The sequence below is a fragment of the Camelina sativa genome, chromosome 12 (genome assembly GCF_030686135.1).
Source record: "Camelina sativa cultivar CO46 ecotype springtype chromosome 12, ASM3068613v1".
Taxonomy (NCBI): domain Eukaryota; kingdom Viridiplantae; phylum Streptophyta; class Magnoliopsida; order Brassicales; family Brassicaceae; genus Camelina; species Camelina sativa.
In genome coordinates, this window is record NC_141891.1 from 20,505,571 (window position 1) to 20,522,395 (window position 16,825).

General features: G+C 37.1%; 4 protein-coding genes and 1 pseudogene across 6 annotated transcripts; 2 read left to right on the forward strand and 3 right to left on the reverse strand.

The window, feature by feature from the left end:
• Nucleotides 1-1,582: 1,582 nt before the first annotated feature.
• Nucleotides 1,583-3,231, reverse strand: LOC147930814 (receptor-like protein 47). Its single transcript, XM_087477770.1, has one exon. The coding sequence runs from the start codon at nucleotides 3,229-3,231 to the stop codon at nucleotides 1,780-1,782; it is 1,452 nt and encodes a 483-aa protein (XP_087333896.1). The 3' UTR covers nucleotides 1,583-1,779.
• LOC147930815 (receptor-like protein 48 pseudogene) lies at nucleotides 1,583-4,294 on the reverse strand (annotated as a pseudogene). Its single transcript, XR_015573996.1, has one exon. The product of XR_015573996.1 is annotated as a receptor-like protein 48 pseudogene (transcript).
• Nucleotides 4,295-8,684: 4,390 nt separating this feature from the next.
• On the forward strand, nucleotides 8,685-10,688 carry LOC104772999 (serine hydroxymethyltransferase 5-like). Its single transcript, XM_087479325.1, has 3 exons — nucleotides 8,685-9,511; nucleotides 9,764-10,154; nucleotides 10,240-10,688. Exons 1-3 carry the CDS (start codon nucleotides 8,711-8,713, stop codon nucleotides 10,566-10,568), a joined length of 1,521 nt encoding a protein of 506 aa, XP_087335451.1. The 5' UTR covers nucleotides 8,685-8,710; the 3' UTR covers nucleotides 10,569-10,688.
• On the forward strand, nucleotides 10,575-13,195 carry LOC104772987 (3'-5' exonuclease). The gene is made up of 6 exons (XM_010497541.3): nucleotides 10,575-10,988; nucleotides 11,292-11,462; nucleotides 12,141-12,271; nucleotides 12,375-12,536; nucleotides 12,656-12,766; nucleotides 12,919-13,195. Exons 1-6 carry the CDS (start codon nucleotides 10,724-10,726, stop codon nucleotides 12,955-12,957), a joined length of 879 nt encoding a protein of 292 aa, XP_010495843.1. The 5' UTR covers nucleotides 10,575-10,723; the 3' UTR covers nucleotides 12,958-13,195.
• Nucleotides 13,196-13,908: 713 nt separating this feature from the next.
• Nucleotides 13,909-15,464, reverse strand: LOC104772986 (glycine-rich RNA-binding protein 2, mitochondrial). Of its 2 annotated transcripts, none has more exons than XM_010497540.2 (5): nucleotides 15,142-15,464; nucleotides 14,777-14,901; nucleotides 14,595-14,663; nucleotides 14,372-14,478; nucleotides 13,909-14,287 (listed from the first exon to the last, which is right to left on the reverse strand). In XM_010497540.2, the coding sequence occupies exons 2-5, from the start codon at nucleotides 14,898-14,900 to the stop codon at nucleotides 14,111-14,113; spliced, it is 477 nt and encodes a 158-aa protein (XP_010495842.1). In that variant the 5' UTR covers nucleotide 14,901; nucleotides 15,142-15,464; the 3' UTR covers nucleotides 13,909-14,110.
• Between the last annotated feature and the right edge of the window lie 1,361 nt (nucleotides 15,465-16,825).

The window sequence follows — 16,825 nt, forward strand, 5'->3', positions numbered from 1 at the left end:
AGAATGAGAGAATGAGAGAATACTTATTTATATGATAAGAATTGATGTGAAAATTATGGAGTTACAATAATAATTTGTTGTGTTTGAATAAAATTGAATGGTTGAATATGATTAATGCATAATTTATTTTATTTTCAGTTATAATTTTTATTTTAATGTATGAGTTAAATGTATTTGTGTTAATGTGGTCTTAAATATTGTTTAAGACAATTAAACAATTTAAAATTAAATTAAGAAAATAAAAAAAGTTAGAAAATATTAAATGAAAATCAACAAAGAAGAAGAGAACAAAACCTTAGTTTGATATATATGATTATTACACACTACAGAATCTCGATAAAATAACAAAAATCCAAGTGGCAGAAGATTCGTAGGAGCCTTGCATCTAGGACAAACTGATGAGTGATGACGAGGAAGTTTTTACAGAGGAACAGCTTTCAACGCTATCGAAGCTTCCTATAAATGATCCCACTATTTCTTCTTCTGCTTCTTCTTCTTCCGACAGTACGGACTCCGACCTACGAGCTCCGGCCATGACCACCAGGATCCATTTCAAAATCGCTCGTTGCCGACCCGAGGTTATAAATTGTTAAAATCAATCCTCCTCTTGATTGTTATCTCCTTTGTAAATGGTCGGAAGAAAGTGTAGTTGGCTCACTTTTCCTGTTTTGTGTAGTATCGAATCTCATCATAGCTGCAAAGCTTTTCAAATTTCTTGTGAAGTTGTAAAATTTTTTATCCGTGTGTTTCTATGCCGAGTTTTGCTCTCGTCTAGCCGAAAGTGAAAGATGTATCTTTTAGTCAAACAATACAATAGAGTATTTAATGTTGTACTTTGGCAACTCAGCCACGGATGCTTAAACTCATGTCAATTCTTTGAAAATGTTGCAACTTTTCTCTATAATTAAACAATGGAACATTTTCTTGAACTCTATGATGTTTTCTTATATGTGCCAGAACTAATGATGAAAATTATATCAGGGACGGTTACAGTTGTCCAGATATTATGCACATTATCCATTCTGGTATTCCACAAAGACTTAAACACCTTATTGAGGATTCAACACTCGTAAAGGTTTGTTAACTTTTATTTGAAGTGATCAAAGTTCATGTTGGACGCCACGGATATGCTCACACGTAGACTTGGCGGAGATTTGAAAAAAATGCTCCGCTAACTGAGAGACTTGTTTGCAAAAAGGTACCCATTGTCCTGCTGATTTCAAAGCTTGGTTTTCTAACTTTGAGATATTAAAATTTCCCACTCTTCTGGTCTGCTGTTTCTATTTATAACTTTGGTTAAAACTGTTCCTTTGCAGGTCGAGAAGAATAAGCTGTTAGAATTAGAGTCTTAAGAGAATTGTGTAGGAAAATAAAGAGTATATATGAAGGATAACTTAGAAAAAGATCTTGAATGATCGTATGAATCGTAAAAGGCAATAGAGAGTTTCTCTTGTTGAGTGGTTATGTTGTAGAGGATCCACAACCTCTGTTCATAACAGAACCATCCACACCTGTTCATTCATCTAACATGTCTGCATCAGTTTCAGATTGACTGATTAGCGAAGGTGACATGCGGACGACATTTGAATGGAGATGTTGCATTACTACTGTTCCATTATAAAGATTTCAGGTAAAGATAAAATTATCTCAACATTACTACAGATTTCCAAGATAAGATCATAAGAGACACAAATAGTACAATTGAAAGAGAAGATTACTTATTGCTCATTTTTTCAACGCCAGGGAGAAGAAAAGTAGAAAAGATTAGGAACTCTAAGCCTATGAAGTGAGAATATAGGCGATGGTGAGTCCACAGAACAAACCAGGTATATAGCCTATTGCAGCCGCAATCCAGCTAAATACTTGATCTTTCTCTTCTTTTTCTTCATCTTCATCTTCTTCTTGCTTTGTTGCTTCTTCACCACATTTCTTTAAGAGAGGGGGACCGCATAGACCGGGATTCCCTGTAAACGATGAGATATTCTGGCTTTGAATCTGAGTGGCCTGTGGTATTGGACCTTCAAGCTTATTGTACGAGAAGTTCATCCACTCTAGAAACGTGAGTTTCCCGAGCTCTGTTGGGATACCGCCGGATAATCTGTTTTTGGACAGATCCAATGACTGGAGATTGGTCAAGTTTGATAGAGATGGTGGAATATGGCCAGTGAAAGCGTTGTTTGACATGTTGAGCACAATCAGTTCCTTGAGCATACCAATGGATTCGGGAATATCTCCTTGGAGTCTGTTTCCGGACACATCGATGGTTTTGTAGATTTTGAAACCACTCCCTACCAGCTCCATATTTAATCCTTTGTTCGTCAAATCCACAGATTTATGATAGGATTCTCGGGTAGTTCCTAGAACCTTAAACTCTGCTGGTACGCCAACAGTGCCTACAGCCGATGACATTGCACTCCAAGCCGCAAAGTACTCTGATGGCAAGACTCCAGTAAAGCGGTTTTCCGAAATATCAAAGATTCGTAGTTGAGGAAACTTCAAAGAGTCTCCAGGGGAAGATATTGGCCCGTGGAACTCGTTAGAACGAAGGACAAGAATCTGTAGATAGGGTAACGATCTTAACCATAACGGAAATGTGTCACTGATAATGTTGTCTCCCACGTTCAGAAACTCGAGACGAGTGCAATTGATCAGAGATTTGGGAAGTTGTCCTGATAACCGGTTGCCACCAACATCAAGTGATATCAAGTTAACACTAATAATTTCCTCTGGAATAACACCAGAGAGACTGTTATTCCGAAGATGCAAGACTATAATAGAAGAATTGGAATTTTCTGAACACCGTGGAATAGAACCGCTGAAGTTGTTGTTGGACAAATCAAGTAATACAAGACGATCCAATTCGCATATTGCGCTAGGAAGCTCTCCCGAAAACTGATTATCAAAACCTACAAATATACAGATAGTAGAGTTTGGTAACATAGTTAGTTCTCCACTGAAGGAATTCTGAGCAATGTTTACAAACCCCAACTCTGGCAGACTCCATAACCACTGTGGTATTTTGCCTTCAATTTGATTGGCAGAGATGTCTAAATAAAACAAACTGGTTGCGTTTTCTAGAAACTTGGGGAACTCAAGAATATTGCAGGACGATAAGATCAAGTACATCAAGTGTGAGTGAAGAGGGAGAGTTGAACTGATTGTCAAATTAATCCCTGAAAGATCCAGCTCCTTAAGTAGCTTGAGAGGTGAGAAAATACTCAGGTCAACCATGCTTCTTGTATTCAGATAGGCAAGATCAAGTAACGAAAGTGACTTGAGATGCAAGAAGATGCTGAAGTTAACGGTTCCACTTCCTGTGTTCCAGAAAGAGAGGCTAAGATCCGTGAGCCGGACTAGTTTCGATATAGATCTTGGGATTGGCCCATTAAAATTGTTTTCTCCAATGTATAAGTCTCGAAGGTTAGATTGTGAAGAGATATTCCCAATCTCAAGAGGACCGCTGAAGTCGTTACCTTCCAGGTGAAGACTAGTCAGCAAAGGGAGGGATCATGAAGAGAGAAGAGGGAACTGAATTTCCACTAATATCAAAATCCTCCAGTTTGGAAAGGCTACTCATGTTTGATGGGAGCATACCTTTGAACTGGTTAGAACCAAGGTCGATCCAGATGAGCGAGGTCAAGTTGAGTAGCACAAGATGCAAATCTGTTAAACTGCCCATCGAATCTGGTCGTTCACTGGTTAAATCATTATCAGAAAGAGAAAGATGAGTGAGATATGAAAGACTTCCGAGCGAAGAAGGAATCTTTCCAAAGATATTGCAATCTACGAGACTCAAAACCCTCAAGTATTGGAGGTCGCCGATGGAATCTGGTAGAGTACCCGAAAGATTATTGCTGCTAAGATCTAGGCTTTGAAGATGTTTTAGTCTAAACAGGCTACTATCAGATCTCAAAGGGCCGTTGAGATGACTGCTATCGAGGTCTAACTCAACGACATGGCCTGTCTTAGGATCACAAGAGACACCATCCCAAGAACAGCAATCAGTGTTGTTCCTCCACTTCTCTGTCTTCTTATCACTAGGCATCCTATAGGGATCGAAGTCCAAGTGGAGATAGAACTCGTTCTTGAACTCCCAAAGAGCATCCCTCTGGTCTAGAAGACACAAGTGTTTTGCAGGTGAAGCAATAACAAGTGTTGAGTGAGAAAGGCAGAACATTAAACAACAGCTCCATATTATTGTTATCATCAGCATCCTCTCGCTACAACAATGCATCATATTTATTCTCTTTGATTTTATTTTTATTTTTTTTCTCTGAAACGAGTTGATGATCATTGGATCAAATGTGGAAAAACATTAAAGCTTGCTGGACTTACAAAGTCTCCTGAGAAGACTAATTGCTCCCGCAGAAAATCGACCAAATACCAGACTTAACATTTGTGGAGGAGATTGAAGCTTGACTTAATAAGTCTCCTTCTCCTTTGGAAGGAGACTAATTGCTTCCACAAACATGACCACAGCTCGACTGTAACTTTGAAACGGACAATTCTTGGTTTCACCTCCTCTCTTAGTTAGCCAATCAAAATTTATCATTTAATTTAATTAAACAAACTAAAATAATTAATATTTATCTAAATAAAAAAAAATTAAAATGAATCAACATAATTTAATAAGCAAAAAAATCTTAAATAAGACTAATCATTGGATTGACTCTTACATTTTTTGGATTGACTCTCCAAGAGATTGAAGCTTGATCTTACAAAAGTTAACTATCCGCAAGCTGCAAAAGCAATTCTTTTGCCGTGTGATGGAGGTAATTAATCTTTGAGGCTTGCGTTGCTCCTGTTACCTCGTTCTAGAGATCGAAGGCCATATTGTGAGATTTGAATTGGAACTGTGAGTAGATCCTGAATTGATGAAGACAGGAGTGTCTCTATGCGTGTGAGCTGCCACTGTTATGGTGAAAATTTTCAGTCTATTAGAAACCCTCTGAAAGTTTATTGGTTTCTTACTATTGTAGTGATGCTAGGATCGAGTAGAAGAGTGAACGATCTTCATAAACCAGTCCTCTTTTATACGAACTAAGAATGTGGCCGATATTGAGTCTATAGAACAATATTGACAACTGGTCCAACTGGATTGATCATTCTGTTCTGTTACTAATCAGCTGTTGAAACCAAACCTCATCAGGCTTGGAAACTGGGAGGCCCATCCTCTTGAAACCAAACATTCGTCAGGCTTACAATATGCAGAAACCAATAATTATGGTTCATGGCATCTTTTATCAGGTAATAATACAAACAAAGCCCCCACTTTTTACGTGGAACTGGCTGCACAAAGCTTGTCTTTGGTGAGTAAGAAGCTAATGGAGAAGCATTTCTAGATATCCTGATGCTGTGCATTGCTTGCAAGGGATAAACAGTATTCCAAGAGATATCTGAAGCAGACATCAATATACAAAACGTTCAGTACTTCCGGCCTTGTAAGCCACGTACGTGAATCCTGAACAGATGGATTGTAAGATTAGTTTGACACATAAAGATGGAGTAGGATTCAACAGAAAACAACCAACATAGATTATAAAGAATGGTAATTAGTAAATAGATTAACATAGAGAGAGAAAGATAAGAGTGTAATAAGAATGGATCTTCATATATCTGATCTCACCTGATTTTCAAATTCAGCACAAGTCCCATAGACGTGGTTCTGACAATATGCTGTCTCTATTACATAGTCAACTTTTCAAAGAAGACAATCATACAAAAATAGTAGCGTGATGTGGCAAATATAGTTAAAGTATTGTCAATGATACAAAAATAGTATACATATTATGCCCTGTAATTAACACCGGGAATCTTTATATGGTAGCTTTGCTTATCAAGTATGGGGAAAAAGGAACACAAGACGCTATTTATTATTAATTCACATGGTCAATCGTAAAAATGAGTAATGTTTGCTTCATTGCTTGAAGTTATATGTATAAGTGCAATTGGAGTCTTATACAGAAGAAGAAGTATGGTCTTTTTATATTATGAGAGATTTACTCAGATGTTATACATTTTAGGTAATATTACCAGAATCTACAAACAAAAATTTTATTACTCAAATATTTTGGATATTTGAAAATACCCAGTATGCCCTTGTTTTATGTTATCGGAAAAAACGTAATTATAAAAAATGTCATTGCCACGTCAGACGCCACTTCAGAAATCGCTGACGTGTATTAAATAACTCAGCCGTAACACGTTACAGAGGTAATGACGGCTGAGTTATAGGTATGTTGCGGCTGATTTATGGAAAAAATATTTGAGTAAGAGCGGACGGCTGACTTAGAGCATAACTCAGCCAAGCGTTACGGCTGACTTATTAAAATCTGGCTGAGTTATGCTCTAACTTAGCCGTCCTTACGGCTGAGTTTTCACCCGATGGTTGAGTTGTCAAAATTTTGGCTGAGTTATCACTACGACACAGCTGAATTAACTTTTTCCGGGTAGCTGAGTTATGAAAAACGGCTGACTTATGAGATGTCGTTACGGCTGAGTTATGGTTAAAAACTATAACTCAGCCGTGATAGACTGACTTATCGTACAACTCGGCCATTTCACGGCTAACTTAGTAGCAAAAGATTAATTACTAGAATATTATTCAGTTACGGCTGACTTATTAAACGATACGCTGAGTTACATATTTTCAGTTGATGAAGCGGCTGAATTTGGCTTCCATTTTTTTGCTTTTTAATTACTGTAATGTTATTCATGTTGTGACTGAGTTATAATTTGTTTGATGGCTGAGTTTTATTTAGGCTGAGTTATAATTTGTTTGATGGCTGACTTGCCACGTCAGACGCATCATCCATGTCAGCATTCCATGTCATCATCTTTCTTCTCCGGAGATACGAAACGTCGTTCCTTCGACTCTTGTTCTTACATGGTTTTTACTTTCTTCTTCACCTTGTTCTTCTACTTCTTCTTCACTTTGTTCTTCATTTTCTTTCATGGATCCAGTTCCGGTACTAGTTGTTTCCGGTAATTGGGTAAAGAAACAGAAATATGTATTTGACATCGACGATAGAGGGTGTATAGTTGTGCAGATAGATGGAGACACAACACACGACAAGCTTGTGGAGCTTGTTCTTGAAGACTACGAATTGGACGCGTTTAGCCATGAGCTAAATGCATGCTCTCGATGTAAACAAGTTGGGCACAATGCGAAAACTTGTCCGATGCAGTATTATTGTAATACATTTGTTTTATTTTGTGCAATAACTCAGGCGTCAAGCATTATAACTCAGCCGTCATATTAATCGACGAGACCTTTCGTTTTCCGCTTTCAGATTATTCTTTGTGATAGCTCAGCCACAAAGCATTATAACTCAGCCGTCATATGAATCGACGAGACCTTTCGTTTTCCCGTAAATACTATAACTCAGCCGTCAAGTAATATAAATCAACTGTTTGCTTTCAGATTATTTCTTGTGATAACTCAGCCACAAAACATTATAACTCAGCCGTCATATGAATCGACGAGATCTTTCGTCTTCCCGTAAATACTATAACTCAGCCGTTAAGTTTTTTTTTTCGGGTAGTGACGTGGAAAATCGAAAATGATGTGTATTTTAATTTGCTGATGTGTATTTTTTTAATTTTTTTTTTAATCAAAATCGAAAAACTAAATCTAAGGGGTAAGTTGTAATTACACCCAGAACACTAAACATTTGAACAATTTTTATAAAATTGTTAGATATGAGGAATAAACCAACTTTTAGATAACATTTGAGTAATTCTTTCTTATATTATTGCACATGGTCAATCATAAACAAATGAGTCTGTTGATATCATCTTAGTCAATCATAATTAAAGACATTGTTTGTTTGCGTTATCTAATAAGTCTTTCTATATTAAACTTGTCATGGCAAAATTAAATTAGTTTCCTTGGTGAACTGCACATTGGAGTACAAAAATGGATAATGTCTTTTGATCTCTTTAAAAGACAGACTTGACTTGGAATTACTTGATTCTAAAGCAACCAAAATGTCATACTTAATTCTACAAAATCACCCAAAAAAATGTCAAACATACTCACTAAGGCTCTAGGAAGAATCAAGTTCAAGGAGATGAGGGACCTTGTTGGAATTCATGATTTGTCAAAGATCAATTTCAAGCTTAAGGAGGTGAATGTTGGATAAGCTTGACATGGCTTGAGTCATAAGCCAACAAAGTTATGGTTTAAGGACCAATATCTTTAGGAGTTATCTAGATATACATATATTTAGGAGTTATCTAAATATATTTTCTAATGTGTTTAGGTTTTGGTCAAGGTGTTCTCTATATAAGGAGATGCAAACTTGTTGCATAACTTAAGAGAGATTAAGAGTTTATGAGCTTTAGTTTTTGAGAGATTTTCTAAAGCAATAAAGAGAGATATTCTTTACTTGAGTTTCTTAATCTTACTTTTGAATTCTAGAATATACAAGTGCAATTGGAGTCTTATACAGAAGAAGTATGGTCTTTATATTATTGCACATGGGTCAATCATAAACAAATGAGCCTGTTGATATTATCTTAGTCAATCATAATTAAAGACATTGTTTGCTTGCGTTATCTAATAAATCTTTCTATATTAAACTTGTCATGGCAAAATTAAATTAGTTTCCTTGGTGAACACATTGGATTACAAAAATGGATAATGTCTTTTTCCCCTCTTTAAAAGACAGACTTGACTTGGAGTTACTGGGATTCTAAAGCAACCAAAATGTCATACTTAACTCTACAAAATCACCCAAAAAATGTCAAATGCTTAGTTTTGCTTGCACGACACATATCTTATCATATAAAGACCCACGCTAAAAGTCTCTCTATCCCTCCAATGTCAGATATGGAAGCAGTCTCTTCTTGGGGAAACACGCATCTTGACTCCGTCGATCCGGAGATCCACGGCCTAATCGAGAAGGAGAAACGCCGGCAATATCGAGGAATCGAACTCATCGCAGCCGAGAATTTCACTTCCTTGGCCGTCATGGAAGCTCTCGGAAGTCCGCTCACAAATAAATACTCGGAAGGTCTGCCTGGTAATCGTTACTACGGAGGTACCGAGTTCATCGATGAGATCGAGAGTCTCTGCCGCTCACGCGCTCTCGAGGCTTTCCATTGTGATCCAGAGAAATGGGGCGTTAACGTTCAGCCTTACTCTGGTTCCCCTGCCAATTTCGCAGCCTACACGGCTTTGCTCCAGCCTCATGATCGTATGATGGGCCTTGATGTGCCTTCAGGTGGTCATTTGACTCATGGTTACTATACCTCTGGTGGGAAGAACATCTCGGCGACCTCGATCTACTTCGAAAACTTTCCGTACAAGGTTGATTCCACCACTGGTTACATTGATTACGACAAGCTTGAGGAGAAGGCTATGGATTTTAGGCCTAAGTTAATCATCTGTGGAGGTACTTCTTACCCTAGAGAATGGGATTACGCGAGATTCAGGGCTGTCGCGGACGAGGTTGGGGCTTTTTTGCTCTGCGACATGGCTCACAACAGTGCCCTTGTTGCTGCTCAGGTATAAATTAATATACTAGCATAGTGGCCCGACTTAGTATTTATAAACTTTTGATAAAAAACTAAAATATCTTTTAGCATCAAACATCTTTTGCTATAATATAAACATATTAATAACTTGCGTTTATGTTAGATCTGGTTTTGTGTAGCATTTTGATTGAGCTTGTCTCGGAGAACAAATCATATCACATTGTTAAAATCTTTTGATGTCTCTCAAGTGGTGCGGTGTGAACTCTGTTTATTATGTTCACAGGAAGCCACAGACCCGTTTGAGTACTGTGACATAGTGACAACCTCAACTCACAAGAGCTTAAGAGGTCCAAGGGCCGGTATGATCTTCTACAGGAAGGGCCCAAAACCAGCCAAGAAGGGGGAACCCGAGGGTGCTGTTTTTGACCTTGAGGAAAAAATCAACTTTGCTGTATTCCCAGCGCTTCAAAGTGGTCCTCACAATAACAAGATCGGTGCTCTAGCTGTTGCATTGAAGCAGGCTATGGCTCCTAGCTTCAAGGTTTATGCAAAACAGGTGAAAGCCAATGCTGCATGCCTAGCAAACTACTTGATGGTCAAGGGATACTGTATTGTAACCGGTGGAACTGACAACCACCTCATTCTCTGGGATCTTCGCCCTCTTGGATTAACCGGTCAGTGAGAAAAAAAAAATCCACCATTTTATTTTTTATATAGCGAACTGTCTCTGATGTTTAGATATGCATCTGCTTCTGCCAGGTGACAAGCTTGAGAAGCTCTGCGATTTGTGCTACATAACATTAAACAGGAATGCAGTATTTGGAGACACTAGTTTTCTTGCTCCCGGAGGTGTAAGAATTGGTACACCCGCGATGACCTCAAGAGGATTGGTGGAGAAAGACTTTGAGAAGATAGGAGAGTTCTTGAGCCGTGCCGTGACACTCACGTTGGAGATCCAGAATCAGTACGGTGAGCTGACGGAAGACTTTAACAAGGGTTTGGTGAACAACAAGGAGATGGATGAGCTAAAGGATGATGTCGAGAAGTTCACATACTCTTTTGAAATGCCTGGATTTGTCATCTCTTAGACGACTAAGTACGATTAGAGATCTCTCTCAGTCTCTCTCTCTGTAATCTTTCTATTTTTATCAATGTGCTTTTTTAGAAGCAAAAAACAATAATAATAAACCACTTATTTTTTATTTTAATTTTTTTTTGTTCATGAAAAAAAATTAAAAAAAAAATGTCAAGGACAAAAAATTGGGACGACGACGACGACGATTTTACAGAGGAGCAGCTTCTGGCTATCGACGCAATCGAAGCTTCCTATAAACTCTCCCACTCTTCTTCTTCTTCTTCTTCTCCGGCCGTAGGGGCTATAACCTCCGGCCATGGGGACGAGGTTCCACATCATCAAATCCCTAATAATAATAAAATCCGCCGCGAATTGCCTCGTTCCATCACTTCTCCTGCAGCTTATAAACGATTTCCCCTCTCTCGTTGCCGAGGTCTTCATCATTCTCTCCCTACAAATCTCTTAACGTCTTTTTTGCTTTGTACATTTCTGGGCTCGCTGCTGATCTCGATCCATTTGTTGTCTCTCACATTTTATCCCAAGTTCTTGTTTTTTTTTTTTTTTTTCAATTGTCACCGTCTTAATGTACAAACCTGTTCGTAGTCGTACCCTAATCTATATAATTAGGATTTATTCCTTAATAACAGTGTTTTTTGTTTGTTATTTGAAGTGAGGATGTTATGTGGCAAAGCAACTTATCCTTTGATTATTTGATGTTTTTTTTTGTTAATTGCAGGTAGGAATTTTCCAGCGATGAGGTTTGGTGGTAGGATTTTGTACAGTAAGACTGCTAGTGAGGTTGATAGGCGAGCAATGCAGCTTCTTAAGGTTCTTGATACCAAGAGGGATGAATCTGGAAAAGCTATTGTTGGCTTAGATATTGAGTGGAGACCTAGTTTTAGAAAAGGTACTTACTTTTTGTTCTTGCTTCTTTTTTTCGATTCTGTGTGTCTGTGTCTGATTCCGTAGAGAAACTACCTCTCTCAGTTGATGTTGTTAGTTCAATCTGTTTGCAGTTTTAATGAGTATGAAATGTGGTGCAATCAGATGCATCTGATGGTGCATTTTAATTATCTCTACGGATGCATATGTTATCTTTTCGTATTTCCTCTTCTTAAATCTCTATGATACGTTCTCTTTTCTTTAGATCAGAAAGAGCTTATGGTTGTTGATCAGAAAGATCAGAAAGAAACTGTAGATGTCTCATTTGTGCAGTTTTGTCTTGTCTCAAATCTGAAATCTGATTGCTGCAAGCTTTTCATTTGCTACATTGTTCTACTACAGCTTTGTAATGATAGTCGTTTGATAATTTCTCGTGATGTTGTAAACTTTTTTATGTTTGGTCCTGCATTAAAGCTAAAACTCCATCTCTATGTGGAGTTTGCTCTTTTTTCGGGTTGTAGGTTTGGAGAGTGTATCCTAACTCAAACCACGCATCATCTTTTGGTAGACAATTCAATAGATTATTGTCCTTTGAAAACTCAACCGCAGATGCTTCAACTCATCTCAATTCAGTGGGACATATTCATGAACTCCTTGATGTTTGCTGATATATGCATTCTTGTGATAAATATGACTTGTTCAGGTGTTCTCCCTGGGAAGGTTGCAACTGTCCAGATATGTGTAGATAAGAATTATTGTGATGTTATGCACATTGTCCATTCCGGTATCCCACAAAGTCTCCAACATCTTATTGAGGATTCAACACTTGTCAAGGTTTGTTAATATTTCTCAAGTGATCAAAGTTCTTGTTGTTAGCCATATATGCTCTATTTTAACATAGTCCTGTATCATATCATATATATATATATATATATAGGTAGGTATTGGAATTGACGGTGACTCTGTGAAGCTTTTCCATGACTATGGAGTGTCCATCAAAGATGTTGAGGATCTTTCAGATTTAGCCAACCGAAAAATTGGTGGAGATTCAAAAAAATGGGGCCTTGCCTCACTAACAGAGACACTTGTCTGTAAAGAGGTATGCGTTTCCACCTCGCTGGGTTGATATCTAAAGCTTGAGTACATTAGTGAGAACTGGACCACCTCTGGGAATCTTGGTTTTATTTCGCTTTAAAAGGTTTCACTGTTACTTTGCAGCTCCTGAAGCCTCACAGAATCAGGCTTGGGAACTGGGAGATTTATCCTCTATCGAAGCAGCAGTTACAATACGCAGCAACAGATGCTTATGCTTCATGGCATCTTTACCAGGTAACATCAAAGAAAAACCATCTTTTCACACTCAACGACCTTGAACCAAAAGTCTCACATTGTTCCAATTGTAATACTCTTACTTGTCAAAAACCCCGAGCTTGTCTTTGGTGAGTAAGAAGCTAATGGAGAGCATTGTTACATCTACTTAGGTTCTAAAGGACCTTCCTGATGCTGTCAATGGCTCATGACGTGAAGGAGGAAGCTCAAAGATTTTCCTATAACTCCAAGAGTGAGCATCAAATGTTATGATACATTTAATCTTGTCCAGTGGATAAAATTCTTGAAGGATTTACAAAAGATTTTTAATTTATGGTTGATATAAGATTCAATAAGTCCTGGTACGATTAATCAGCCAGATACTAATTGTAAGCTCTTCGTAGATTGATGTACCTATTGGTACACTTGTAACGATCCGAAGCCCCAAAATACAGCTTTTGTAATCCCCGAGATGAACAAACCTAACAACCTAAAATTTCTCCAATGAGGTTTAAATACCGGCGAAAAGATTTGATAAAACCCTTGTCAGGCTTTCAATAAACTCTCAAAAACACAAAGCACAAGACCTTGACATATAGATGAGATTCAAACGAACCCTCGGAAGGGAAGAGTAGGATCACAACCAGAAAACGAAATAAGGAAACCAAAAACTAACACTGCAAACACATGAAAGTACCATAAGGTTTTTTTACTTTTGAATGGAGGTGCATGACTATGTTTATCATAACTTTAATCTACGGCCATTGATCATCACTGGTGGAAAAATCAAAGCCAATATAATTTTGTAGCTATACTAAAGAAGATTTCAACTCGTGTCACATATCAGATCCGGTGAGCTATCAACGCTCGTGATAACTAGGGCTGATTCTATGAGTTCTCAGATGTGTCCACAGTTGGCTGCCTAAGCAGCAACTAAGCTATATGACTTGGCTACAAGAGTAGATTCAAAAATAGAAGGGATTGCTTTAAACTGTCTCCTTGATTCATAATTATTACTGAGTAACTCCCAAAAAAGGTTGCTTCTATCTCGGAAGATGCTTAACCTCTGATAAAAATTTTACTTAAACGAGACCTTAGACCCAAATCACATAACAAAAGGTGAAAAATTGGATCAATCAGAGCTACGAACAGGCAATGGTAGGTAGAAGAATCTAAACCTCAAGTGAAAGGCCATATTAAAATGCACCTAATGGGGGCAATAAAATATTCAACCAAAACAGAAAATGAGTTTTTTTTTAGCAAATCCCATTCAGGTTTTATACTAACACAAAGATTCAATTGAAGAAACCAACTAAAACAGAACCATTTTAACTCTTCGTCTTCACAAGCAGCAACTCCTCTGGTTTAGTAACTACCACCATCACCACCTCCTCCATAGCTGCTGCCACCTCCTCCATAGCTTCCGCCACCACCTCCGTAGCTACCACCGCCACCTCCGTAACCACCGCCGCCACCATATGCCCGGGGAGCACTTGGTCTATCGTTAGCAGGGTTCACTCGGATGTTACGACCATTCAGATCCTGAAATTACAAAAACCAATAGAAGTAGCTGTCAGCATTAAAACAGAAACAGTTAACAATAAACCGAGGATTCCAAATACAAACCTTTCCGTCCATCTCAGAAATGGCAGCAGATGCAGCAGTCTCATCACTGAAGTTGACAAATCCAAAACCCCTCGATCTTCCTGTCTCTCTATCTACGATGACTTTAGCTGCAAAAATAGGGAAACAAACAAAAATAGAACACATTTGTTAAATCTCCAGAGCAATCACAAAACTAAAACACAAAGATCAACCACAAAAAGCTAGAGAGAGTAGAATACAATACCATCAACGACTTCACCGAAGTGAGCAAAAGCATCCCTCAAGGATGCGTCATCAGTTCCCCATGACAGACCTGAAGCAATTTTAAAAACTAAGTACAAAACAAAACCAATTCTTGAAACCGACCAAGAACAACTCTCAAATCTCACCGACAAAGAGAGAGAGAGAGAGAGACAAAGATCTTACCTCCGACGAAAAGCTTGGTAGACATCAACCGAAGAGATCCAAGCATAGATGTAACCGGAACATTTCCTCCGCTGGGAGTTATGTTCTGTCTCAATAGACCACCGAGTTTGTTGCAGAAAGACATTCTATAAACACACAAAACACCAGATCAACAAAAACCCTAAACCTTTTGAGACAAAATCATCATCATCATCTAAAGAGAACCAACAGATCTAGAGATTTAATTCACAGGCAAACTGAAACAAACACCTACAAACAAATCTACATACACGAGACTCACTCACACGAACGAATTCTCAGAAGAAAGATTACAGATCAGGAACAGAACAAAGCACAGTAAATCGAAAATGGAGCAGAAAGGGTACCTGGTGAATAAAGTCTTGAAACTAGGGTTTTTGTGTGATCTGAGAAAGAGGCAGAGGAAATGGGAAGAAGAATGAAGCCAAGGAGTAGGGTTTAAGGGGCTATATATACGAAGTTTATTATAAAAAAAAAAAATATCTCATTTTCTCTTCAGATTTTTCTTCTACTTCCTCGTAATCTGCTGTGTGTAGGTGTATTGTGTTACTATGTACCGATGTAGCAAATGTAAGATACACATACACGTAGCAGAGTCAAGAGTGTGTGTTTAAAAGTCAGTACTGCGTTTTGGGGTGTACAATGGAGTCGGTGTAGGAGATTTATGTTGCGGACTTATCCAATTTTTGGTTTTTCTTTTTTGTTTTTAATCTGATTTTATTGCTAAAAATAAGGACTTTTATATTGGGCTTGGAAACCCGTATGTTAATGGATGATTAACGTTGATGGGCCATGGAAGAGAAGTCATATTTGGCAATATACAATATATGAACCTTTGGCCCGCTAGTTATGTTCGTTAGTATACATACTAATAAAACTATGCACTGTTGACTAAAAAAAGGGGCATTCTCAAAAATGCCCCTTTTTAAAAATACTCCTTCATGTTGACCATTTTTAAAACTATCCCTTTTTATATATAAAATGACTAAATTACCCTTTTTTGAGTGAAAGCAAGAATGTACAGTCATCAAAATCAAAAATATTTTCCCGCCAAAAAAATTTTCCGCCAAAATTTTTTTTTCCCGCCAAAATCGAAAAAATTTTCTCGAAAAAATTATTTTTTCCCGCCAAAAATATTGAAATTTATACCTTTTAAAAACATTGTAAACGCTTTTAAAAAACTTTTTTTTAAAAGTGTTTACAAGGTTTTTAAAAGGTTTTTAAAAAGGACATTGTAAACGCTTTTAAAAACATTGTAAATGCTTTTAAAAAGCTTGTAAATGATTTTAAAAGGTTTTTAAACACCTTGTAAACGCTTTTAAAAACTTTTTAAAAGCATTTACAAGTTGTTTAAAAACCTTTTAAAACCTTTTTAAAAATCTTGTAAAAACTTTTACAAGGTTTTTAAAAACATTGTAAAAGCGTTTACAAGGTGTTTAAAAACCTTTTAAAAATCTTTTTAAAAACCATTTGAAAACCTTTTAAAAACCTTTTAAAAACCTTTTAAAACCTTTTAAAAACCTTTTAAAACCTTTTAAAAATCTTGTAAAAGCGTTTACAAGTTGTTTAAAAAACCTTTTAAAACTCTTTAAAAAATCTTGTAAAAGCCTTTACAAGGTGTTTAGAAACCTTATAAAACCTTTTAAAAACCTTGTAAATTTTTTTTGGCGGGAAAATTTTTTTGTCGAAATTTTTTATCAAAAATTTTTTTGTCAAAAAATTTTTGGCGGGAAAATATGTCGGAAATTTTTTGGCGGGAAAATTTTGTTTTTCTTTTTATTGAATAAAATAATTTTCATCTAAGGGTAAAATGGTCATTAAAAATTAAAAGAGGGCAAAAATAAAAATGGCCAGAATATAGGGTATTTTTGAAAAGAGGTATATCAAAAGGGGCATTTTTAACAAATTCTCATAAAACTACAGCATGCACTAAATTTTAGGGGGATTTCAAAAATACCTCTTTTCCTATGTCACTTTTCAAAAATATTTTTTTATGGTGTCTATTTTCAAAAATACTCTTTTTAATATATA

Excerpts from the sequence above, each read along its gene's own strand:
- LOC104772987 (XM_010497541.3), top strand. The coding sequence starts at position 10,724 with ATGTCAAGGACAAAAAATTGGGACGACGACGACGACGATTTTACAGAG. Across the intron at positions 12,272-12,374 it reads AGGATTCAACACTTGTCAAG|GTAGGTATTGGAATTGACGG; the intron begins GTTTGTTAATAT and ends ATATATATATAG. Across the intron at positions 12,767-12,918 it reads CTTCATGGCATCTTTACCAG|GTTCTAAAGGACCTTCCTGA; the intron begins GTAACATCAAAG and ends ACATCTACTTAG.
- LOC147930814 (XM_087477770.1), bottom strand. The coding sequence starts at position 3,231 with ATGGTTGACCTGAGTATTTTCTCACCTCTCAAGCTACTTAAGGAGCTG.
- LOC104772999 (XM_087479325.1), top strand. The coding sequence starts at position 8,711 with ATGTCATACTTAACTCTACAAAATCACCCAAAAAATGTCAAATGCTTA. Across the intron at positions 9,512-9,763 it reads GTGCCCTTGTTGCTGCTCAG|GAAGCCACAGACCCGTTTGA; the intron begins GTATAAATTAAT and ends TTATGTTCACAG. Across the intron at positions 10,155-10,239 it reads TCGCCCTCTTGGATTAACCG|GTGACAAGCTTGAGAAGCTC; the intron begins GTCAGTGAGAAA and ends TGCTTCTGCCAG.
- LOC104772986 (XM_010497540.2), bottom strand. The coding sequence starts at position 14,900 with ATGTCTTTCTGCAACAAACTCGGTGGTCTATTGAGACAGAACATAACT. Across the intron at positions 14,664-14,776 it reads TACCAAGCTTTTCGTCGGAG|GTCTGTCATGGGGAACTGAT; the intron begins GTAAGATCTTTG and ends AAATTGCTTCAG. Across the intron at positions 14,479-14,594 it reads CTTCGGTGAAGTCGTTGATG|CTAAAGTCATCGTAGATAGA; the intron begins GTATTGTATTCT and ends CTATTTTTGCAG.